This window comes from Ovis aries, chromosome 10 (genome assembly GCF_016772045.2).
Source record: "Ovis aries strain OAR_USU_Benz2616 breed Rambouillet chromosome 10, ARS-UI_Ramb_v3.0, whole genome shotgun sequence".
Lineage (NCBI taxonomy): Eukaryota > Metazoa > Chordata > Mammalia > Artiodactyla > Bovidae > Ovis > Ovis aries.
Window position 1 is genome coordinate 15,144,147 of NC_056063.1, and position 26,131 is coordinate 15,170,277.

The following is a 26,131-nucleotide window of genomic DNA, read 5'->3' on the forward strand; positions in this document are numbered from 1 at the left end:
TTTCATGTCACAACAATTCACTATATTTCCCAAGAATGTAAGAGGTGTTAAAGCCTTTAGGATAATCCCTTCTTCATTATAGTATCCTGACTTATTTAGTAGATTGAGAAATGTCATCTAAATTTGCGAATACTGATACAGGCCTATTAGAAACTCTATTATAGGGAGATAAATATATTTAAACAAAGGTTTCAGAATTTAGAGTACTTAATTAGAAAACATACACAAAATGTGTCCTCAAATAGTCCTACATTCACCACCAACACAAACAGTTCAGAGAACAAAGACAACTGCTAGGAGATGATTATTGGTTTGTTTTTGTCTTTAATGCACTGAACTGTGCAACTAAAATATCAAAGCTCTGGTTCATGCGCAAAGTTGCAACAAAGCTGCTCATTTTTAAAACCCTGATAGCCGTCACAGGATTGTTTTTAATGACTTTTTAAAAGACAACATTGAAAATACAAGAGTTCATTATTAAGTCTCATTTTCCATTAATAAAAGGCTTTATATTTAGAAAAGTAGAATGTCCCAACTTAAAAACAGTAATACTTAAAATGTTTGAATTTACTCATGTAAAAATGACTAGGTCCTTATTATTAAAACTAGAAATTTTAGAAAGCATTTAATAAGCTACTTTATACAGATATATTTTAATTAATATGATAGTCGTAACTGATTTTCAGAGAAGGCAATGGCAACTCACTCCAGTACTCTTGCCTGGAAAATCCCATGGACAGAGGAGCCTGGTAGGCTGCAGTCCATAGGGTCATGAAGAGTCAGACACAACTGAGCGATTTCACTTTCACGAGTTGGAGAAGGACATGGCAACCCACCCCAGTGTTCTTGCCCGGAGAATCCCAGGGACAGTGGAGCCTGATGGGCTGCCGTCTATGGGGTCGCACAGGGTCGGACACAACTGAAACGACTCAGCAGCAGCAGCAGCAGCAGTAACTGATTTTAACTCTCAAATATGAAGATTATTCTATGCTTTCAAAGAACTAGTGTAAACAATTTTGAAAATAAAGAACTGAAGTTCCATTCTTAGCAAAGAAATGTGTATATAAATTTTTAAGATGCCTGTGTTGGTGTTAGTCATTCAGTCATGTCAGACTTTGTGACCTCATGGACTGTAGCCCTCCAGGCTCCTCTGTTCATGGAAGTCTCCAGGCAAGTCTCCAGGCAAGAATACTGGAGGGGGTAGCCATTCCCTTCTCCAGGGTATCTTCCTGACCTAGGAACTGAACCCAGGTCTCCAGCATTATAGGCAGATTCTTTATCATCTGAGACACCAGGGAAGCTGAGAGATAATTAGTTCCCTATTATTTCAGACATATACACTTTCTTATAAGTACTTGACACTTTCTTATAAGTACTTCAGTAAGAAAAAAAAGTTCTGTACTTTGCTGTACTTTTTGCTCTACAAAAGAACATCTTACTACCAACTTGATGTTAAAGGAATAAATTGTTGTCCTGCAACGTACTTTGGCACCACTCGATTTTCAGAAAATAAAAATGTATGCTAAGCTCATGACACAAAGCTGTTCTTAACACTGTTAGGCATTCAAGAAAGAAAAACAAAAGGGATATAATGTACATTATTTCAAAACAATGACTCACAGTTAATGAGTATTTCAAGTGATTGCAAAAGCCTGAAGTGATTAGTTTATTCCAACTACCAAATGCCAGGCTACCAGGAGTGCTGATTATTCAGCATCTAACAAAACAAGGCCCCCAAAATTACAAAAATTTTGGATAGATTTAATTTAAAATTTAAGTTTTTTAGATTTTTAAATTTAAACTCCTTTGAGAAATAATACAATGTTAAATGACAAACTGAATTTTTTCCATTATAAATTTCTCTAATACAAAGCATACATTGAGTCAAGACAAAAATTAAGTCTGTTATAGAAATTATCCTCTTGGACCCCCTAATAGAACGGTGCAGAGAACCTCATGAACTAAGGAATGGAGACAAATGCTGACAGTTGATCCCTTCCTATAAGAAACAAAAGTATGAAGAAAAAGAAAGGGCAAACTAATGAAATGAAGAGCTAGACAAAGACTCATTTCACATCACCCTACAGTTAAAAAGTTCTTGCTCTTGAACTCAAATTATGACCAAGTATCCCTTCCCAGAGATGACCACAAGGCAGCATCAATTGGGAGTTCAGGAAACCTGCACTTAAAGACAAATCAAAACCAGCTTGAATATTTTATTTCCAAAGTTAGAAACAAATCTAATTTCTCTGTTTTGGAAGGCCTGAAGAATGGAACTATGATTAAGTGCCAATTATTTTCGTATGGTATCAAGAATCTAGAAATAAACTCTAGGATATTTTTCTTAAATAACATTCTTTTATTATCTAAGAAAGCCAGGGGGCTGGGAGAAAATGTAATAGTTTAAGCTAATTTTATAGAAAATTCTTTCAATAACATTACTGTGAGCTTATCTTTCATTATTTTCCTTCCTTTTTTAAATTTTTTATTCCTTAGTGAAAGAAAGATAGCATCTCAAGATCTGATGAACCAAAGGGTATAAGCCAGTTACTGGGCTAAGTATCCACAAATGGTAAGCAAAACCAAACACAATCCTTGGTCTCTCAGGGGTTTTTAGCTGGAGGGAGAGGTGGGACACAGAAATGTAAGACTGTGACCACTGATACGATATGAACATGGCATTATGAGAGCAAAGAGGATGGTGGTCTAACCTGGTCAAGAACATCAGAGGTATTCCTGAAGCAAGGTAATGACCACGGAGTGAAGGCAAAAAAAGATGAGGGAAAGGCAGAGTATATTAAAAAAAAAAACAAAAACGAATAAATAAAAAGCGGCCAAGCATGAGCGGAGAGGTAAACAGGAACTTTGGTCTGTTGGGATTTCACAAATTACAAGGATTTTGTCTCTAACCTACCCAAGGATTGGAACTAAAAATAGAAAGCTGACTGTTTTAATTAACGATATAGGACCAATAAAACTTGTATCTTGAGAAACATTATTCTGGCTGCACTGTGGAAAATGAATTCGATTAGCACAAGGCTGTATACAAGGAGACCAGTTAGAACTGTTATAGTGCAAGCTAGGAAGTAATAGACTGAGGACACTGATAACAGAGAAATAGATGCTGAGATCTCAGACACAAAAGTCAACGAGAGGATGACAGATGGAGTAAAGGAGGTGTGAGGAATACACACACAGAGAACGTCATCTAGGTTTCCGGCATGCATAAGTGGATGCACGGGGGTGCTAGTCACTAAAAGGAGGAACGCTAAGATCACATTTGAGGGGAGACAGATCAAAAATTCAAAGTGTGTTTGAAGTGCCCTTGGGGCACAAAGAAAGGGAAAGAGATGCCAAGTAGGTTATTCTGTCTCTAAAGCTAGACCACTATGACTGAACCTGAATCATCAGTATAAAGTTAATTAAATGACCAAGGATCCAGCCTCAGAAACTCTCAATATATAAAATAAAGCCTGGGAAAGAATGGGTCTGCAAATCAGACTCAGAATCAGCCAGAAAGGTAGGAGGAATTCAGACTGAAGACTCTCAGAATCCAAATGTTAGAAGAGGGTCAATTGTGCTGAATGCTGAGAGCACTCGTGGCGAGGGATGGAAAAGGTCCAGTTGATTCGGTGATAAGGTCACTGATCACCTCAGCGGTATCATTTCAATGAAGTTAAGAGGGAGAAACAAGTTTGGAATAGAGAGAGAAATGAGTGGCATTGACAGAAATGGAGAGAGAATGTTATAGGGAGTAAGTTTGCCTACACAGAGGAAAAGGTGGGCCAGTGCCTGCAGTTACTTATTTTTTTAATTGGAGACTTGAATGTGTTTGTATGCATACGAGAAAGATTTGTTTGAAAGGAAGAAATATGCGAGGGAATTTAAGTCATAAGACATCTGAGAAAGCAGAGGTGACTGGATGCAGAGCATAGATGGAGGAGAAAGGATGGCTGCTTGCTGAGAAGGTTAAGATTTATGTTTGGCATCGGAACGAAGTCTAAAGAAAAAGTGGGAACGGAAGTGTCTGTTGAGAAAGCTGCATATTACTCAGGGTACTCTAGCATCATAAAATGTTAATGACAGAATAAGCACTTTTTCTTTATCTGGCACATGAAAAAATGCTTTACGTATTAGTCTATTCATCCCTCATCACGACCCCGTGCAGCGTTTATTAGCTCCTTCACAGATGAGGAAACGGAGGCACACGGAGGTTAAACTTGCCCGGGTGAATGGCTGCACTGGGCACTCAAAACCAACACTCACCCTATAGGCCATGTTCAGTCAGTAGGCTGGACAATCTCTCGGTGGGCTTGGGATTCTCCCTAAAGCACCCATACTGTCAGTACCCATGGATGATTTCTGGGATCGTACTGCTAGGATGAAAGTTATGTTGACCCTGCATTACCAAATATTTAACTCACTTATGGCCAAGGCAACAAGGATTCATAAATAAGCCTCGGCAATAAGACTGCAGAAACTGATTACTGTAGTCACTAGTTCACACTACTGAGAAAGAATCCCAAAGATTTTTAAGTCTTCTGTTGCTTATTTTCCAGAACTATAACAATTGTCCAACAGCACTGAAGTGGCCCTGCGATTCACCTATTTCTGTGTGGATCTCCCTCACTAGATGTGGACATCTCAAAAGTTGCCTACCTCTTCCTCACTGAAGTGTCTGTTCAGTGCCTACTGTGTGATAGCTACTCTGCCAAGTGCTATGAAACAGTATGAATAACAGAAGCCAGGCAATATATAAACAAACTATATATTTTAAAGTGAGAAAAATACTAGGAAGGAATTGATATCAAAGAATGAAGGTTAAGAAGCAAAATGGGATGTTTAGATCTAGTGACTAGAGACAGCATCTCTTAAAGGGAACACTGAAGCTGAGACCTACAATCAGAGGAAGGGACATTCCAGTCACTGGGAATCCCCTAAAGTAGAGGATAAGCAATTTAAAGACTTCATGAATAAACCCAAGGTTGGTTAGAGAGCAGGAATTAGGGCAAAGCTGGAGGCAAGATCACAGGCCATGATGAAAGAATTTGGATTTTATAGTTTTAATGAAGAAAAGCAACTGAGTCTTCAACAGGAAACAGATACGGATGGATGTAATAAATCCTATTCTATAAAGAACACAGAAGTCAAGGTGACCAGAGAGGGCTACTGCAAGAGTCCAGGCTAGCAAGAGCCTGGAGCAGAGGCTGGTAGATGGAAATAGTGAGAAGCTGGACAGGCTTGAGACAGATTTAGGAGGGAAATCTGATCTTTGAAAAAGGAACCAAAGTGATTCAAAGGTGGAAAGGACAGTCTTCTCAAAAGCTGGTGCTAGAAGAAATAGACATCCACATGGGGAAAAAACAGACCAATCTGAAAACACTGGCCTTATCCAAATACCAAAGAGGACACAGAAATGGAAAATAAGCAAGTGAAAAGATGCTCAACACATGCCATTAGGGGACTGCAAATTAAAACAATGAGATACCACCACACCATCTATGACCTTTTTCACTTAGTCTACGAACTAGGATACCTATAATGAAGAGGAGTTTATCCTAAAGGATTTAGCACCTCTTACATTCTTGGGAAATACAGTCAACTGCTGCGACATGAAAACTCCACAGAAGTGGAGATATTTATATATTATTTATATTTATATGTAAACTCTGTTTCATAATTTCTCTGTGACAAATTGGATACTATTTTTTGGCTCTGCTTTTGGGCTGTATTTTATTTTCTACTTGACAAAGACGTAAAACAATAGGAATTCTCCTTTACTGCTGGTAGGAATGCAGAACAGTACAGCTACTCTGGAAGAGTGTGGAGGTTTCTTGCAAACCTAAACAGAGGCTTACCGTTTAAGATCCAGCAGTTGCACTAGTAGGTATTTTTCCAAGTGTCTTGCAAATGTGTCCTCAGAACACCTGCACACAAATGTTTACAGGAGCTTTCTTTACTCGTAAGTCCCCAACACTGAAAGCAACCAAGATGTCCTTCAAAAGGTGAAGAACAAACAAACTGCGGCAGATTTATAGAGTAATAAAAAGAAATATGCTATCAAGCCACAGAAGGGTAAGGACAAACCTTAACTGCATATGGCTGAGTGAAAGAAACCAGTGGGAAATGCTACAGGATTCCAACTCTATGACCTTCTGGGAAAGACAAACCTTGAGAGACAGTAAAAATACCAGTGGGTGCCAGGGACTGTGGTGGTGACAGGATACCCTAACGATGGACAGGTGAAATTACACGTTCAGCAAAATCCACAGCACCGCTGACACAAACAGCAAATCCTTATGTAAACTCTGGACTTCAATGCACCAAAACTGGTTCAACTACAACAAATACACCAAACTAATGCAAGATGCTAGTAAAGGAAACTAGGGAGGGGAAATTAATATAGAAGCTCTGTATTTTTTGGCCAATTTTTCTATAAACATAAAACTGCTATAAAAAGAAAAAAACCAAAGTTTTAAAAAAATCCCCAAACAACTGGACTAACAAATAACAGACTGCATATGGGAGATAAGGGAGACCACTCCATTGTTTTTGATGTGAGATCAATATCATTCTTTACTGTAACGAAGATGACACAGAGAAAAATAGCCTGGGGGTTGGGACTTTTTTTTAATGTAGTTTAATCCACTTGATTTCCAAGTGGGTATCAAGACCAGAGCTTTGAGGAGGTGGCTGGGCAAGAGATAACCATTAGGGGAGTGAAAAAGAAAAAGAAAAGGCATTAAGTCATGGGAAAGGATGAAGGCATCCAAGTGCAAAGGAAGAAGAGACCAAAAGAAAAACTCAAGGACTGAGAAGGGCATTTCAGAAGATAGGTTCAGCTACAGTGAACTCTGCTAAGAGGTCAGAACGCACAGGTAAGCACTGAGTAGGCCTGCTGTTGCCACAGAACCTGAGAGACTCTGATAAGAGCAGCCACATGATGTTAGATGCAAAAGCCACAATGGGACAGACTAAGAAAAAAATGAAACTTGCGAAATTACAACAATATGAGTAGATAATTCTTGGTAATAAAAGTGAGTAGAGACTGTAGTAGAAGTTAGAGGGTGAGGGAAAAGGTCAAGATGGCTTCCTTAAGATGACATATGAAAGCATAATTAGATGGTAATGGGAATGATCCAGTAGAGAGGGAGACTGGCTCAGAGAAAATACTAAAGCCATGAAGTCTTTGACAAGACACAATAGATCGATCCAGGCTCCAGAGAACAAGGGGGGGAAGCCTTTGAAAAGATGGGTATAGGGTAGGAAGCATCTTATCTTCAGCACTTGAGAGATGCATGAAATTTAGTAAGTGGATGCTCAAAAGAATTAATGAATCAAATTAAAGAAGTGAAATGATTCAGAAGGCTCCTGGCAAAGCATATGTACATGTTAGGACCCTAGGCTAGAATTATGCCAGAGAAGGCAGAAATAGAGTATAAAGCAAAACACATTTTAGAAGGACAAAGGCAATAAACAGTTACAAACAAGATAGATATAAATGCAACTTAAAAACATTGCTTTAAACATCAATGGTTGAAATACATCAATTAAAAGACAGAGACTATCAAATGGATTAAAAAAAAAAAAGACCCAACTGTATGTTGTAAGAAAAGTTCACAGTAAATATAAAGATACAGGAGATTTAAAGTAAGAGGATAAGAAAGATATACCATAACATTAATTAAAAGAACACTAGAATAACCACATACATTTCAGGAAACCAGATTTCAAAAGAAGGAAAAGTTCAGGGCTAAAGAAGGACATTACACAATGATGAAGGGGTCAATTCTCTATGAAGAGATGACAACCCTTAGTATGTATCTGGTTAACCACAGAGCATCCATATATGTGAGTCAAACACTGACAGAGCTGAAGTGAGAAACGGATGAACAGACTAATATACTGAAAGACTTCAATGCTGCTCTACCAGGAAGCAACAGACCAACTCAGCAGGCTGAAAATCAGGAAAGACATGAACTGAACAGCACCATCCATCAGCTGGATCTCACGGACATCTAAAGACTACTTCATCTAACAACAGCAAAATATACCTTCTCAAGCTCACATGGAGAATTCACCAAGATTAAAGGCCATAATACACACCACAAAATTTTGAAATAATAGAAAGCATGCTGAGTATGCTCTCAGATCAAAATAGAACTAAACCAAAAATTAGTAAGATACCAAATATTTACAGACAGATGAAAATCCCCAAAATGGAGATTAAACAACACTTCTAAATAATACATTGGTTTTAAGAGGCTCAAGAGAAATCTTTAAATATTTCAAACTGAAGAAAGTGAAAATACAATTTATCAAAATTCTGAAACACAGCAAAAGCAGTGCTGAGAAAGACGAGCCATATAAACCTAAGGCAAGTGGAAGAAGAGAAATAAAAATTAGAGAAGTCAATGAAACTGAAACTGAAAACAATAAAACAGAAAAATCCACAAAGCCAAGGGTTGGTAATTTTATCAATAAAACTGATAAATCTCTAACCAGGCTAACAAATAAAAAGAAGGAAGACACAAATCACTAACACCACAAATGAAAGCGGAGCCATTACTACTGATCCCATGGACATTAAAAGGATAGTAAGGAATACTATGAACTCTTATCTCCACAAACTTGTTAACTTAGATTAAATGAATTTAAAAGATATAATCTACCAAAACTTACAAGAAACAAGCTGGAAAGGTTGTATCTATTGAAAGAAACTGAATTAACAATTAATAACCCTCCCAAGCAGAAAGCACAAAGCACACATGGTTTCACTGATGAATTCTACCAAATGTTTAATAAAATAACACCAATTCGCTACAATCTCTTTCAGAAAGTAGAAACAAAGAGAACAATTCCTGACTCATTCTATGAAACAATTCCAGTATCAAAGTCAAAGACATTACAAAAAAAGAAAATTACAGACCAGTGTTTCATTAACCTTGACACAAGAATACTTGACAAAATATTAACAAACAATGCAATAGCATGTAAAAAGAATTATACACCATGGCCAAGCTCCATTTAACCCCCATATGTAAGACTGATTTAGCATTCAAAAATCAATTTTAAACACTAGAGAAAAATCATAAGATCCTATCAATAAATGCAAAGCATTTGACAAAAGGCAACATCAACTCATGATTTTAAAAAAATACACAACACTCAAACAAAAAAACCTGAGGAACCAGAATTAGAGGGGATCTTCCATAATGTGAAAAACATCTACAAAAACCTCCACCTAACATCATGCTTATTGGTAAGAAACCAGACGCTTTCCACCCAATATCATGACTAAGACAAGGAAGTCCCCTCTCACCATCCTCACTGAACTTTGTACCTGCAAGACCTAACCAGTGCAATAAGCAAAGGAAACGAAAGGTATAAAGACTAAGAAGGAAAACATAAAATTGTCTTTGTTTGCAGCTGACATACTGTATATTGAAAGCCCCTAAAGAAAGAAAGAAAAAGCACCTTTAACTAGTAAGCAACTATAAAAAAAGTTGTAAGATAAAGGTAATGTTAACTGTTTTCCTATATATCAGGAATGAACAACTGGAGTTGAAAATACACCATTTGCATCAGCACCAAAAAAAAAGAAATATTTAGGTATTAATTTAACAAAATACATACAGGATCTATGTGAGGAAAAAACTACAAAATGTTGATGAAAAATCAAAGATCTAAATAAATGGAAGACTAATTAATGATCATAGATGGTCAGATGTCAGGTCTTCCCAACTTAATCTTTAGATCCGATGCAATCCCAATGAAAACCCTAGCTAAGTCATTTTGTGGACAATTTGATTCTAAAATTTATATGAAAGACCTAGTTTCAGTCTCAGTAAAAGACCTAGAAAATTAGAGAACTGATAACCAATTTTGAGATGAACCAAAAAATCTACAGTATTCAACACAGTGTAGTATCAGCAGAAAAGACAGGTCAATGAAATGGGATAAACTGCCCAGAAACAGACCTATACAAATATAGTCAAGTGATCTTTGAAAAAGGAACAAAGAAAATACAAAGGAAACAGGACAGTCTTTTCTTAAACTTTTGCCTTACAATTTTCACAAACGTTAACTGTGATCCAAAATGGATCACAGGCCTAAATGTAAAATTCAAAACTGTAAAACTTCTGAAGGTAACATAGGAAAAAGTGTAGGTGACCAGGGGTTTAACAGTGAGTTTTAAAAGATGCAACATCAAAAGCACAATCCATTAGAGGAAAAAAAATTGATGTGGAATTGATTAAAACTTTTGCTCTCTAGGAGACACGGTTAAGATAATGAAGACAAGTCACAGACTAGGAGAAAATACTTTCAAAATACTTCTCTGGTAAAGGCATGCTATCTAAAACTTACAAAGGACTTTTAAAACTCAACAAAAGGAAAAAAAAAAACTTTTTAAATGGGCAAAAGATCTGAAAGGAGACCTCACAGAAAAGGATATACAGATGGTAAACAGTATCATTAGAGAATTGCAAAATAAAACAGTAAGAAGCCACTATACACCTACTGGAGGGACTACAATCCAAAACACAACCACCACCACATGCTGGCAAGGATGCAGAACAGGAACTCTGGTTCATTGCCAGTGGGAAGGCAAAATGGTACAGCCACTTTGGAAGAAAGACAGCTGGGCAGTTTCTTACAATGCTAAGCATAGTCTTACCGTAAGATCCAACAATTGCACTGCTGGGTGTTTTTCCAAATGAGTTGAAATCTTCTGTCCTCAAAAACCCTACACACCAATGTTTACAGCAGTTTTGTTCCTAAGTGCCAAAAACTGGAGGCAATCAGGATGTCCTTCAAAGATCAGTGGATAAACACACAGTGGTAGATTTATATGATGGAATACCATCCAGCAATAAAAAGAAGTACATTAACAAGTCACAGAGACACTGTACATTGCTAACTGGAAGAAGGCAGTCTGAGGCGGCTAGAGGTAAAACTACAGAAAGAAGGAAAATATCTGTGATTGCCAGGGGTGGGGAGGGAACACAGGAATGAATGCAGGCGTGCATCATGTGTAGGCTGGTGAAACTTTTCTGTATGACACTATGATACACGACATTATGTACGTGGGGAAACTTGCAGAACTGTATGACAGGCGTGAACCCTAAACTATGCATTTCACTTAATAATGAGGTATCGACACCAGGTCATGAATTATAAAATACACCAAACAACATGTCAATAGAGCAAACTATGATAAGCAGAAGTGTACCTGGGGAGGAGGGAGGTATTCTGAACTTTCTGGTGAATTTTCCTGTAAAGACTAAAACTACTCTCAATTTAAAAATGCATACTAAGTAAAATATCCCTTTTAAAAATGAAGTTTCCCTAAGAATACCCATTCTTTTTGGCAAAGATGTTTGACAATCAACAGCATGATAGAATTCTTTAGATTTTGACAAATTTTCTTTTAAATGCTACTTTTGTTGCTTATTGACTATGTGCCCTTGGGAAGATTTTGTGATTTCTGAGTTTGGGCATTTTTGGATGTAAAATAAAAAATTACCTCAAAGGTCAACTGGATTTAACCACATAAATATACGTAATTCACCTAGCAAAAGCTGCACAAAGTAGGCATGTAAATCATTCTTTTCTTTCTTGCTCATTTGTCCTCAAATTCTTTTTAACTCAGGTAAGGTAGAACACACCCTGAGTATTTCTCAAAAACAGGTAACACATACCCTAAAGGTACATGAAATCAACCATTAAACAAACCATTAGGCTACTCATACCTTAAAGGTATTAAATACATGTCTTCCTGGAGCTCAATTTAAAATCTGGAGGGGAGGGGGAAGCTGTTTAACTGGTAACTTAAAACACTGTTATACCAAAACAACGTTGCTGAAGTATTTGCACGCTATTTCGAGAGGCAACAGGAAACCCTGCTTGCATGAGAATTCTGGCCACACAGGCTTCCAGGGCACTTCTCCACCATCTTCAGCCGTTTGGGATATATCTCCAATTCTTCCACTAAAGCACTGCCTTTCATTTCCAGTTTTAATTATGTTACTAAACACTAGTTCATTTTCGTCTCAATGTCAGTCCTTGTGTCAACAATTTAGCTCCAAAGGGCCTGCTTCCCCTTAAATTACTAAAGGACAACCTGAAAAATAACATTTTGCATTAAGAATTAATGCTTTTGAATTGTGGTGCTGGAGAAGACTCTTCAGAGTTCCTGGGACTGCAAGAAGATCAAACCAGTCAATCTTAAAAGGAAATCAACCCTGAACATCCACTGGAAGGACTGATGCTGAAGCTCCAATACTTTGACCACCTGATGCAAAGAGCAAGGAAAAGATGTTGATGTTGGGAAAGACAGAGGGCAAAAGAAGAAGGGGGCAGCAGAGGATGAGATGGCTAGATATCATAACTGACTCAATGGACCTGAGTTTGAGCAAACTGGGAGATAGTGGAGGAGAGGTGGGGGGTGCTCAGAGCCTGGGGGTGCTCAGTCCATGTGGTCGCAAAGAGTTAGACAAGACTTAGCGACTGAACAATAAAAACTATTTAATACAGAATTTATAGCTCTGTGAGTCAGAATTAAGCAAGCAATAACTGAAATGAAGATTACACTTTTTTGATTGCTTTCTCAAGGTCTTGGCTTGACTTTGAGTCATTTTCTTTTCCACTGAACTGCGCATGTTAGTCTGTAAGAGACTACTGTCCTGATTTTTTTTAAACAAAATTTGCATATCAATATGAAACTCTTTTGTCCAAGAGAATCTCATAAAATTAAGCACCTGACTGGATAAATACGTAAGGATAAACAAAGCAGTATGAGTGTCACAAGGTCAAACAGAGGCTGAGCACACCTGTACTGTGTTGTGTCACACAATAAGAAAAATATTCTGAAGCATGTTCAGAGATCTACAGAACTCTTAAGGACTTCAAAACCATGCTACCTAAGAGCAAGAAATGGAGGTATGCTTAACCTGTAGGAAAAACAAACAAACAAACTACATTTGAAATTGATGCAGTATAAGAGCCATCTTAAATCACCTGCAGGCTACGGTATTTGAAGGGAATCAGACTTGCTCGATGTTCCCAGAACTGGGACTAACATGAGGCAGCAATAAAGTACAGGATAAGTATAGATCTCGGAGCCTTCAAGAGACTCAAACCCTACAGTAGACCTTTAATAAACTATGTGATATTAGAAATACATGTGATATTCTCAGACATCAATTAATCTTGTACGTAAGATGAAGGCTCTAACTTGGCTAATTCCCAAGGTAATCTTCAAATAAAAAATGACATGGAAGCATATTCTGGATCAGCTTCTTACCATCAGAGCATCCTGAACATGGAATGAGCTATCTCACTGAAGTCATGAGTGCTATCACTAGTTCATAGCAACACGATCATGTGCTCTGTATAAAGGAAAAAGCACAGCAGATAGCACAGTATTTTAAGTAAAAGCCAAATATCCACAAGCTGGTATTCTTATAAAAAGAATTAAAATGATAGGATGGAAGAGTATTATTTTTATGTTGCCATCTACTGAGTAAATTATAATAATGTAATTTTAGAAAAAAAAATCCTGTCATATTTCTAGCTCATCTGTACTGAATATTACATTTTCCTTTGTTTCTAGATATATTGAATATTATGCTAACTTTTGATTCTTTGAACCCACTTAATATACCTTATGGGATAACCTTATAAATATCTTGTCTGAACAATTCTGTATATACTAGCCAACAATATTATTTCTTAAAGACTCCTCTGAGTTACAGTGAAAGTGAATGCTTACAAAACTCAAATTAAATTCTCAAACCAAAGTTAAAATTACTCAGTACAGCTACAGTTTTCTACATTTTAGGTTTATGTAATAAAAATAGGCATACACCACCAACAACCAGGGAATAACCTGTACTCAACTTTCCATGTATAGTATTTTAACAGTGCTCAGCACATAAGAAATACTAAATTAAGTATGGATCATAAACATTAAGAGAACAAGGGTAGGAGATGCTTGGAATACAGTAGGCCAGGTACAGAGAGTACAATGTAGATAGATGTATGTTCCTAAATTCACTCCAAACAAATTGGTGGTTTATCCATTGCTCTTCTCTCAGGCAAATTTAAAGCAAAATTCTTTCCCTAACTCTACATCTGTCTGAAAATCCAAGGAAATCTGTTGTAGGTCACTTTATCATCAGATATTACACTGAAAATATTTTGAACATTTTCTACCTACATGCCATACCTTACCTCTTGAGTAGAGATCACTTTGATCACAATTCCTGAAAACTCCGATGCACACTTCAAAGTTCCCTAGCATTTTTTTTTTCTTTTACTGCAGTAATCTGATTACCTTAGATGTACATTTAAGTGGGGAAAACCTTTAAAGAGCACCTATGTGCTTATTTTGAAAATACAAACCTTTCACATTTCAAGACTAAGCTAATGTGAACTTTTTTAAATGGGAAATTAAAATATCTGAATTTTTAAAATCAAGAAATTGCTTAGGACATCTAGGCACTGACATTTTGCTCAAGTGTTTCAATACAGCAAAATCAAGAAAGATTTATGGATATACTTACAATAAGCTACAAGGTCAGTACTTGTAGTCACACTTCTTATTGACATTTATCTTCTTTAAAACAGAAGTTATTAAACTTTCTTTACTCAAATTAAAAAAACTATTTTATTTTATAGTTAGTCCTACAAATCATAGTGAAACAATAAACCTAGTTCTTATACCTCAAACATAAAGCCATGTTCAATATTCATAAACATTTTTATTTTGAAGCTACTGATAGTATAGGGAAGAGTTCATGTAATGAAAATTATTTTTTAAATTCTCGTTTCACCACTGTTTTTACAATATGTCTGAAATTTCTAGTGTAATGCTTTTATTTAACACTCCCTGCCCTACATCTTTTAAATACACATAGTTAAGTCTTCTAAATGCTTTTGTACTCAAGGAAATATAGCCTCCCATCTTCCATAGAAATACATTTTGTCTGTGAATCTTTCAATAGCTTTTATTCTAAAAACAAAATTTTATCCACAGTATTTTTACTCATCTTTTCCAAATTACTAGACTAATAAAGCCAAGAATTTTAGCTCCTCTCCCATATCCTAACTACAGTAGCTACTCTAAATCATAATTTCCTTTTATAATTCTTTTTTTCAGAGTATAATTTCTTTAGAGAGCCAAATTAGGTCATTTTAATCCACAAGTTGTCATTAACTAAACTTATTTGTCACCTAGGAACCCACCATAAAGTTTTTTAAGTTTAGCAGTCTGCTTACAAATTTTCATCAATCCAAAAGGGAAATCTCCTCTTGTTTCTAGCAGACTCTTCATAGAAAAGTAAACTGTTCTAATGGCTCTAATTAAGTTTATGTAGATATAAAGACAAGAATCATAAAAACCAAATTTTATCCTTTCCCATGTTCTCTTGATAAAAGAAAAGAAACTCTGTAAGTTAAGATTTTCCCTTCTACAACTACTTGTTCAAGTAGAACACCAAAATGTAAAATACCTTCTTCTCCTATTAACAGCACCCACTAGTAGAATAGTTCTCCAATAAGTCATTATTCTCAAATATTCTTTTTCTGACTTGAAGAACTGTCTTCTGTATGCAATTTTCTAAGGGTCTATGTTTAGCAAGATCTCACTGTAAAAGACGTGAGCGTATTACTCCTGATATTTCCAATATTAACTCAAGAGTTTTAATGGTTTGCAAAATTGATATACGAAAATGGCATCTAAAAAAATCCAATTCTGGAAACAAAGCTAAGGTGAAGCTAATCAGTAAAGTGCAAAAACAAGACTAAATAGATCATCTATTTCCTTAATTTGGCACTGTGTGACCCAATGAAAAGTCATTTTAATTCAACAGTTTAAATCATTTTTTTCTCAAAAAAGTTTAAGACATACAAGGATATATATTCAGAAATACTTAGAGGAAGACACATAAAATTAAAATACATTTTAAAATACTGTTATAGTTTCCATTTTCTACTCCTGAAAGAAAAATAAGCCATTTATCAGTAAGTGCATTTTTTTCATGGAGAAAATATTTATTAGTTTTTCAAATGATCACATAATACAAATGTTACACAATTAGTCATTCTAGAAAAAATTAGCTTATATTAATATTCATAAAATAAACACTGAAAATTATAGGACTGCATATTGTGACATGAAATATTTTAAAATCTGAAAGAAAATGAATCAAAATAAAAGTTTAAACAAATCAGTTCACATTAATATACATGAAGTTTCACTTTTAAAAAGCTTTCAGTGGCATGAGATGAATAGAAATGCACTTACATTTCTTTTGCACACTTTAAGGAACAAAGCTAAAATTTAATCAAAGCATGAGATGAATGGGATTAAGAGACTAAATCATTTCTCTTCAAACTGAAACAAAAGGCCATAAACTGGCCTTCAGGTCCCTGAGTTCTTTCTAAAACGTTGAGTAGTTGTTTTTTAATTTATATGTGTTTGTAAAAACTATCTTATTAACTTTTAACAAAAGCAAATCAAGAGTAAAAAGTTGTCATCGTTTATGGGAATTCAGAGCTCTCCTGGGAAATTTTAGCTCAAACTGATCTTTTAAACTTACTTTTAAGTACCATATATACAAAAGTTTATGTATAATTAATGAGGGGAAAACGGGTCCCACACATAGCCAACAAAGACTAAAGGCCAGGTTATAACCTAGCAAGTGTGGTTTCTAAAGCCTCTTAAGATTCCTAAAACAGTTAAGATGCTTCCACAGTGTTATCTCTAGAATTTCTATTCTTAAAAGTTTAAACCAAATAAACTGGCAGCATCGCGTAACTTTAAAAAACCTCTAGAGTAGCTTTCAACTGACTAGTTTAATAGATACTAAAAAGAGAAATAAAACATTTTGATAGCTACTGCCATCAATTTATCATATCCATAGTTTGGATAACTTTCTTGCAACACTTAATTCACACACAGAGGCTTATTCTACTACTACTACTTGCCTTTGCTCTATAAAATACCTCTTTGTTTCAGTATCATTCAACTTTAGAATGCCTGCAAACGCAGAATAATACCTCAAGTTTAACAGGTATTTACTTTGAAAGACTTAACTTAGAAGGTGCCTCTACTTCTATACTGGAATCTGTTGATTGGACAAGAATAAGGCTCAAGGCTAGAAAAAGATAAACCAAAAAAGTACATTCTAATATTAAAAGTAATTTAGGAATAATTAAGATTTTCACCCTTTACTTCCTAGTTCTTTTCAGTGTTGGGCAACAAAAGGCAAGTTTCATTAAGTTTTCTGGGTCTCTGAGACTACCAAAAAATCTGCCTGCTTCATTAGGGTGATTTTCAATCCCACAAATCTTTTAAGTGAAACAGATAGAGAGCTGTTTTTTTAAAGAAAGGAGTCTCTCATGCTTCCTCTAGTTCAGTCTTCTGAATAGAAAGGAATAGTTTCATGGTCATGTAAAGTTCCAATCTGAAAAAATTACGTCATTATTTGAGCCTTTCCATTTCCAGATCAAGAGTACACCAGAGAAAATCTCAAAGTTTATCAATGACAAGATCAGGTGGCTCTCTCATCCTTGTGTCTTCTAGATATAGTGCATGGCTCCGTTCACCACTGCCTTCCAAACTGCAGTTGCTGCATGTGTGACAGATATCGTCCATGAAGGCTCTGCTAGAGTTCCTTTGGCTGAAGGAGGATGTTTACCAGTTGAAAGAAATCTGGGCAATTAGAGAACAAATAAACCGGTCTCCCATTATCAAGATACCTGGAGTCACAGAAGGAATCCACCAAGGAAAAAAATGAAAACTTGCCAAAGGCACCAAAGTTCACGTTCTACCCACTATAGATGATAAGAACTTCCTGAAATCAAATCCTACCCTTGGCATCAAAGATACTAACAGAAAACTGTATTAATGCCATGGGGAAAATCTAGGACAAGGTTCTTTTGCCACAAATAATATTATTCCTAGGGACTGGAAAACTACTTGTGAGTATATTTAACAAAGCTTTCAGGGATAGTATCTCCTGAAACATATTCATTTATTTGTATCGTATTAAAGAATGAAGCCTAGCTTTGACAGTAAAACCATAATGGTACTATCATTGCATCTTGTTAAAGATCTACCTGATATGAAGTCCTAAAGTTCAACATAGGAAAACAGACCAAAAAGTTCTCACTAATAGGGTAGGATAACACCTGGACATCAGATGTGTGTATCAGGAAAATTCAGATGTCCAGTTTGCCCAAAGACAAAATAAAGAAACTTCGTAAATAGTGGAATATAAAAGAACACTGAGAAGTACACTACTACCAGTAAAGGTTAAAATGGGCCAATATTTCCTTTTAAAAATTCCTGTGGACTACACAGGCATTCACCAAATCAGTGCCCCCAAATCAGCCACTGCTTTAATTATCTGGAGAGAAAATTAAATACATCTTAAGTCTCTTTTCTGAAAGGGCACTAGTTAGCATTCTTAGAAAAACAAACAGATTGCAGCCCCACTTGGTTCTTCTATGAACCCAGGGAGTAAACAACAGAATTATATGGGCAATGGAAGAACACTCCAGTCTATAAATAAACCCAAGTAAATAATGGAAAGCACCCACTTGTTTATTACCCTTTCCCAACTCTCTCCAGAAGCTGGATATTCTGCCTCCAAAGGTTCAGTGGAGAAAGTGGACCCCTGACGTCAAAAGCTCTCCGTGGTCTTGGCTGTATCTGTGGTTCTAGGATCACTCCTTGCACCTCTGGTAGGAGAGAAGCACTGAAATAGAGAGCTGAATATAGATTTAAGAAAAAACTCTTATTAAGAAATTACATTCTCTGGTCATTGAGCTTGTAATGACTTATCCTCAGGACAAAAAGGGGCTGCCTCTGGGCACACATTCTTCCTGTGCCTTCTTAATTTGAATTTTAGAAGCCTTTCACCAGGAATGATTAATTCCTCAGTAACTACTAAGAAGGGAACTAGCTTGGTCTAAGTCATAACACAGGGTGTGACAAACCACTCAATGTCAAGTGGAAGACCAAATACAAAAATGATAAATTAGGACTGGTAAACAAGATCATAAGTGTCTTAAAGGGACAGGCAAAGGCACTTGACCTCAGATATATTAAAGGAGGAGTCCCAATTAATTCTGCTGTCAAAGAGAAGACGATGGATTGAAAAGCAGAAATAGAATAATCAAGCATATTAACAGGAATACCACTAAACCTTGGGAATTGCCTTAAGAAGCGGAATTTGTTCTCAGTTTTTTAATTCTTCACTAATTTAAAGAATTAATCAGACTACAGTCCCTTATTATAGCAGTATAAAAATAAACCTGAATTTTATCAAGCTATGCCTACTGTCACTGAAAAAGATTTATTCTTCAAGCACTCATCCTTTAAAGTGGGAGGGCAGAATACTGGACATAGGCAATACGGACTAGAAGTCCTTTTCAAACATATGATCATTTGGTTTGGGGTCAAGAAGGACCAGGAACTAATCATTAATGGCTTCAATGCAGAAATTAAAGTAGTTAAGACATACCCAAATAATAGATGATGATAAAGATACTGGAAAATAGTTCACTTTATTATAGAAATAAGGTGAACAAGAGAAGGAAGTTCAAAGCACATAGTATCTGATCAAGGAAAAGCTGAAAGGAGAATAAGATAGGCAGATATATAATATTTAAAGTTAGAGGGACTGCAGGATAAATTTTAACAGTGGAAAACAGATCAATTGTATTTTGTGGTACAGAGTGATACATCCCTATTAAATTTCAGATCTTATTCTAAATAGAAAGGTGCTGTATGCTCCTGCTGTATGGAACATGGGCAGTCACTGTCCGACTTCAGGGACATGTTGTATTTAGGGATAAATTAAGAAAAAGTGCTATCAAATAATTTCTCTCACTCTCACCCCAACTGGTCATCACAAGGGTTCCTTACCTGGTAGTGGAACGAGGACTGCGCTCTCTTGTTCTCTATCAATCAACTCACAAAGGTTATAGGTTCAGGACTAAGAAGGTAGCAACCAACCAAAGTTAGTTTTAATGCCTTCACTTCCTTCTGGCTCTGCCGGCCAGTTTGGAAAAATGCCAACAGCTGAAAAGGAATGGTTATTCCATTACCTAACAACAATTAGAGTAAAAAAAAAATTTTTTAAGCCTGAAGATGAAGGAATGAGGTAATAACCCTTTGGTACCTTAGGAATATATTCAATTCTGTACAAGTGAGAAATAAAAATGGTTCGGATTTAGAAAACCTATAAATTTAACCATCAAATCTATAATTTCCACAATTTAAAGAAATGAAAAAAGAAGTAAAAGGAAGTCAAGGGGGTGAAACTGTCATCTAACAAGATATCAAATAAATAACTACAACAGTATTTTATGAGTTTATGTGGCAGCTATCTTTTCATTTCAAATTTCCAACAGACTTTAAATCCCAGGGTCTTTAAACAGTACTTTACAGTAAAATCACATTAGGAGGAATGTGAGGGATAACAAGAGGAAAAGAGCACCAAAAGAAAAGATCTGAATATTCAGTCTCTCAAAAAAACAAAATCTAAATAGGTATTTTCAAAGGTCAAAAATCACAAATAGATTAACAAAGTATTCCACAGCTGGAGTTCTTAAGGAGTGGCTCTTTAACAGATGAGAAAGGCTTAAAACTGATACATCAGAGGTATCTCATTTGTTTACAGTGGACCTATACCGTGGAAACAGGTATGACAAAATCACTTTTTAAAATTATTAAACAATCAGCCTCTACCCTTTTCTAATCAATTTTCTTGACAAGTTATTTTTCATATCTAATAATATTTCAATATTAATCATGAAAATTTAAAGACTCCCAAATGAATGAGAACTAAGTAAAACTTAACTAAGATACAGTTTAAAATATATTCAGAAACTATAAAGATATGATTTTCCAAATTTCTTAGTTTTTCTTCATTTTATAAATACTAATCAGTAGTATAGCAATATACCTGATCGAAAATACATGCAAAAAGGAAGCATTCCATTATGGAAAAAATTTACTCAGGGAATTCCATTATGGAAAAAAATTACTCAATTCTAAATTTAAATTTAGAAGCCCACTTCACTTTGAAAATGAGAAACAACTCCCAAGAAATCATTATCTTGCTCAGATTAATAATGGTCTAAATTTATAGTTTCTCCTTAAGTAGGAACTCCAAATCCTTGAATTACCAGGCCCCACAGAATATATAAATTAAAAAGGCAACAAACTTAGATTTAAAACCACCCAATATCCTTAGGTTAAGTTATAGGGTAAGTTAAATAAGAGAGCTGGCTGGAGAAATAGATCCACTTATGAAATTCTCCTAAGTCAGATTACTTTCAAGATATCACCTCTCTATTTTGCTTAAAGTATGCCAAAACTTGTGGATTCAACATATTCATACTCAAAAATGAACTAAACAGATTTCCTTAAATAGGAATTATTTGAATCACTGAGGAGAACTGTATCTCTCTTGCTTCAGGAATTAATTTATGAAGACTATGGGTTGATAATCACTTACACAGAAAAATGTAAAGGCACTTTCAAAATGAGACCATTATTCAAACAAGAAAGAATAGCCTTTGCAAGACTACTACTGATTGAGGCTCACAAGAAAGACACAGTAGGACCTAACCTAATTCTGTTTTAATAGACAGCATTCTTCAATGTGATGTTTCAAGAGGGAAAAAAGAAATTACTCCGCTTCAGGATTTACAGTTCAACCAGTAAAGAAATTCCAAACCAAAGCTAAGAAAATCAGCAATGCTGAAATGTCACAAAAGAACTCAAACAAGGAGGCAGAAGGTCTATTCATCTATCATTTTAGTATTTTCCATTATTAAAGTTTAAAGATTCTTACTGAATATTAAGTTACATTCAAATTGGAAACAACCTAAGTATTTTATATATAAATACTACTCTTAAGAAACTCTCCTGAAATGTACAGACTATTTGCAATATTTGTTCTCAATACTAAATTACTAAATAAGCATATAATATTTATCAGGTCTAACCATTTCTAATATCAATGAAAAGAGAGAAAGATTCACCAAATCATTTTTAAGCAATGAAATAGAAGGTAACACATTTCTACAAAGACTATGATTTCTATTCTCTTGTGTCATAGAAGACTAATTTAAGTCTAAATTATAAATTTACAGATAATTCATAAAACAAAACATCTAAGAGTCACATGGTGGCTCAGATGGTAAAGCGTCTACCTACAACTCGGGAGACACGGGTTCGATCCCTGGGTTGGGAAGATCCCCTGGAGAAGGAAATGGCAACACACTCCAGTACTCTTGCCTGGAAAATCCCATGGACAGAGGAGCCTGATAGGCTACAGTCCATGGGGTCGCAAAGAGTCGGACACGACTGAGCGACTTCACTTTCACTCTAAACTGGGAACGTGACACAGAAATATCTTCTTTTTTCATTTATTCTTACTAGTTCTAAGGCATTTCTGGAAAGAATAAGAATTTCCCACAAATCCCTTCACATATCCAAATCAGGCCCAACTGGCATTAAGAAGAAAATGAAAGAACATCTTTAAGAGAGGCAGTGAGTCTTTGCAACTCCAGCCCCTATATACACTTGAGTTAAATAAATTCAGTCAAGGTTTTATAAATGAATGAAGCCCACTGGTCAAAAAACAAAAAGTTAAGGAGAACTCTGTCAAGCAGCTGATGTCTAAAGTTAGGCTTTTTTATCCTAAAGGGAATAAAAATCATCATAAGTATTAGTTTCATGGATTCTCTTTTTTTTTTTTTTGCGGGGGGGTGGTGTCCATCGGCTTCTAGGGTTAATTTCTACATATGATCAATCACCTGAAACTTCACAGGTACTATCCTGAGGTGACACAAATTTTACCTAAATTATAAGACCCATTATAAATTTTCTAATGTTCTTTTCCAGACCAAAATTAGTAAGAAAACAAACTGGATATTGCCAAAACATCCAATTTCACTTTTAAATTTTAAAAAGTGAGAGATCTTGTCAAAAAGGCAGACAGACAGACAAAGCCCAGCTTCCTAAGAATTAGTTAGCCACAGTATTGTGTTGTATCTGGAGGAAAAGGCGGTATTCCCCATCCAAGTACTAATGATGCCTGACCCTGCTTAGCTTCCGAGAAAAGGTTATAGCTAAACCACAACCCTGTATATATTATCAAAGGGGATACACCCTATAAATACTAAAATAAGGAAGAAAGCCTGGAAATTGAGGAACATACAGCATGGAAAGCAATAACCTAACAGAGAAGAAAATATAATGAGAAAGAAACCTATTAGATTATTTTAAGAATCTAACCAAATTCCAAGATTTATTTTATTTTTTTCTTCATCCTTTTGGAAAAGATACTAATCCCAAAATTTGGGGCTCAAGTTACTCTATTTTTAGGTTTAAATATTAAGTATTTGTCAAAAGAGAGAAAAGCAATAGCTAATCCAACTGTGTCTTCAGGTTCTACTAGCTATAAGATAGGGAAGTAAAAAAGGTAAAAAAAAAAAAAGGAAAAGAAAATGTGCAATATATTTTTAGAGCAGTTAATGCACTATAGAATGAAAGATAAAAGGCAATCCTAAAACTATATATCAACTATAAAAAAAGTCAAATTCAGAGTCAAACTGCATTTAAAAAGGCAACTTCAGGGTCAAGACAACTAAACACAGAAACATTTAAATTTACCACTGCCTCCTTTAAATAAAAAAGGCTTCTATATTTCAAAAAAAGAAAACCTTAGTGAAAGTAATTTTATGTTAAAATTAATGGAAATATGATGAGAAACAATATTGACACAGTATTAAAATATCTCCCACAAGACACTTATTATTTACATCAGAAAAAAGTGAATCAATAGTGTAGAAACCTGACAGACGCTTCCTTAGCCAAATTAACTTTCATCACCACCAGCAACAGCACAAATCGGTACCACGTACCTCCTGATACAATGTACTGATAAGGACAGAACATCACTTTGGTGGAATCTTTTCCAAAAATGTTTAATTCTCAATCTGATTATGAAAGAACATCAGACACACAAGTTAAAAAATAGTCTAACTAACCAGTACTCTTCAAAAATGTCACGGTTACAAAAGGCAAAGAGAATGAACAAGCCCAGACTGAAGAAGATTAAACAGACATGACAATTAAATACACTGTGAAATTCTAGATAGGATCCTGGACCAAAACAAGGTCATTTAATGGACTATGATCAAAATGCAAATAAACTTACAGATGGTTAGTATTAACTCCTGATGTCTACATTTGTTCTACAAATATTAGCAAAAGCTGGGTGAATTCTATGTACTATTTCTGCAACTTTTGGTAGACCTAAGTTTGTTTTAAAATAAAATTTAAAAATATAAAATAAAACAAAAGGTTCTGAATAATTTGACATAAAGTGCACTCCAATCTTTCTTTAAAAACTAACTCTAGTAGAAATAACAGCATTAATGTTCTGTACTAACATCAGAATACTAATCAGATAGTGATAGTCTTGCTTATGCTTTTTAATTTTTTTGATAAACAGTTCTATAGAGAGAACTCTGATTTGGAAGAAATCAGAGATTAAAAAAATCTTCTACAAACAGAGAAACTGAATTATGTTTATGTTAAACTAGCATGGAAATGAACTTTGGACTAAAGCAAGCATACAGGAGTAATTGGCTAAAAAACAAAAGTCTTCAGATTTTGAATTACTACACGGGAATTTTTATTCCTCCATAATAAAAAATGCAAGGAATAAAAATTTGTGCTCATTTTCTTTAAAATTTCCATAAGAAAGTATAGTGCCATAAATATCCCTCTTACAATTTTTTTTCCTAAAAATCAAATTACAAAATTCTCAATAAACCTTCACTTAAAAAATCAGTTACAAGTAAATATTCGTAACCTGTTTGTTTTTTTTAACACTTATGGAGAGCTTAGTATACAGCAATATAGTACGCATTTTATACATATGGCCTCACTCAACCTCACAACTCAATGACATATAATACGTACAACCATCACAAGTTTACTGAGAAGAAACTAAGGCACAAAGCAGTAAAGTTAACGCATCCTAGATCACAAATCTAGTAAGTTGGAGACTAGGAAACAGAGAACCAATTTGTCTCCAAGATCCTGAGTTTTAACTAATTTTATACTTTTCCAAATTATATTACTTTGATTACCAATATTTGTTTTTAAAATACTTGGAATGTGATAAAATGCTAGAATAAATGCTTTAAGTAGAACTGAAATTTTCTCCTATTTGTTTTGCCATTTCTACCAACCCAGGAAAGTCTGCCAAGGCAAAAAGACATAGAAATAAAGCATAGCAAAACTCAGTATCAGCACCATAAATAACCTAGAAACAGATGTTTCTACAGAACCTAAAAGGCCTATATCTAAAATCTGTTGAAATGGTAATTCAAAATTCTTCTCATCTTCAAAGGATCTCCAAAAAAGCAAGATGCAGAATTTTAATTTCTAGTTTATATGTCACATGTATCTATTAACCTGCCTAACAAATATATAAGACAGCCTCTTAAATGTATAAAAATCTCATAAAAAGTTCAACGAGTTTAATTATCTTAATGTACTTTAAACATTATATTTAAGTCAATAAATATAAACATTAAATTAATAAACATTATATTAAGTCATCACTTATGAGCAATGTAAGAATAATGATCCAGCAGTAACAATTGGATTTTATTCTCTACTAATTCAGAGCTCAATTCTGCTACTTAGAGAACAGTCTTTCGTTTGTTAGCGTATATAATATTTTGTATGGCTGTTGTAGCTGTCCTAAATTTTAATGTATTTTAAAAATTATTTACAGATGGCTTTCATTATTTCTACTCAAATTCTTCTGTATATAAAAACAAGATCAAAGGAAGGTCATTCCCTTCCTCATTCCAATGAAATCTAATAAAAATCAATATAATATCTAATTGTGAGTATGATATGAGAAGCACTCAGTAGTTTATACAAGAACAAGATGCTTTCAAATTCCTTATCAACAAAGCGAGGAAGGTTTTTTAAAAGACTGGAGAATTATTTAATTATAAATAACACCTTTAATCTACTCTTATATAACTTGTCTGGCCATTGAGCCTGCAGTGACAGAAA

General features: G+C 35.0%; 1 protein-coding gene across 12 annotated transcripts in view; it reads right to left on the reverse strand.

The window, feature by feature from the left end:
• The window catches only part of TSC22D1 (TSC22 domain family member 1), a 119,831-nt gene that overhangs the window by 70,787 nt on the left and 22,913 nt on the right, over window positions 1–26,131 (reverse strand). For 2 of the 12 annotated variants that reach the window (XM_042254668.2, XM_027973538.3), the window contains 2 exons: window positions 18,621–18,767; window positions 16,036–17,719 (listed from right to left, as the gene is read on the reverse strand). The exons of 2 other annotated variants lie outside the window; for them this stretch is intronic. In XM_042254668.2, coding sequence (XP_042110602.1) covers window positions 17,587–17,719; window positions 18,621–18,767 — 280 coding nt within the window. In that variant the 3' untranslated portion in view covers window positions 16,036–17,586. Of the gene's footprint in view, window positions 1–16,035; window positions 20,096–26,131 lie in introns of those variants that run through there. 8 more of the 12 variants (XM_027973539.3, XR_006060908.2, XR_006060910.2 and 5 more) reach the window with 8 other exon arrangements.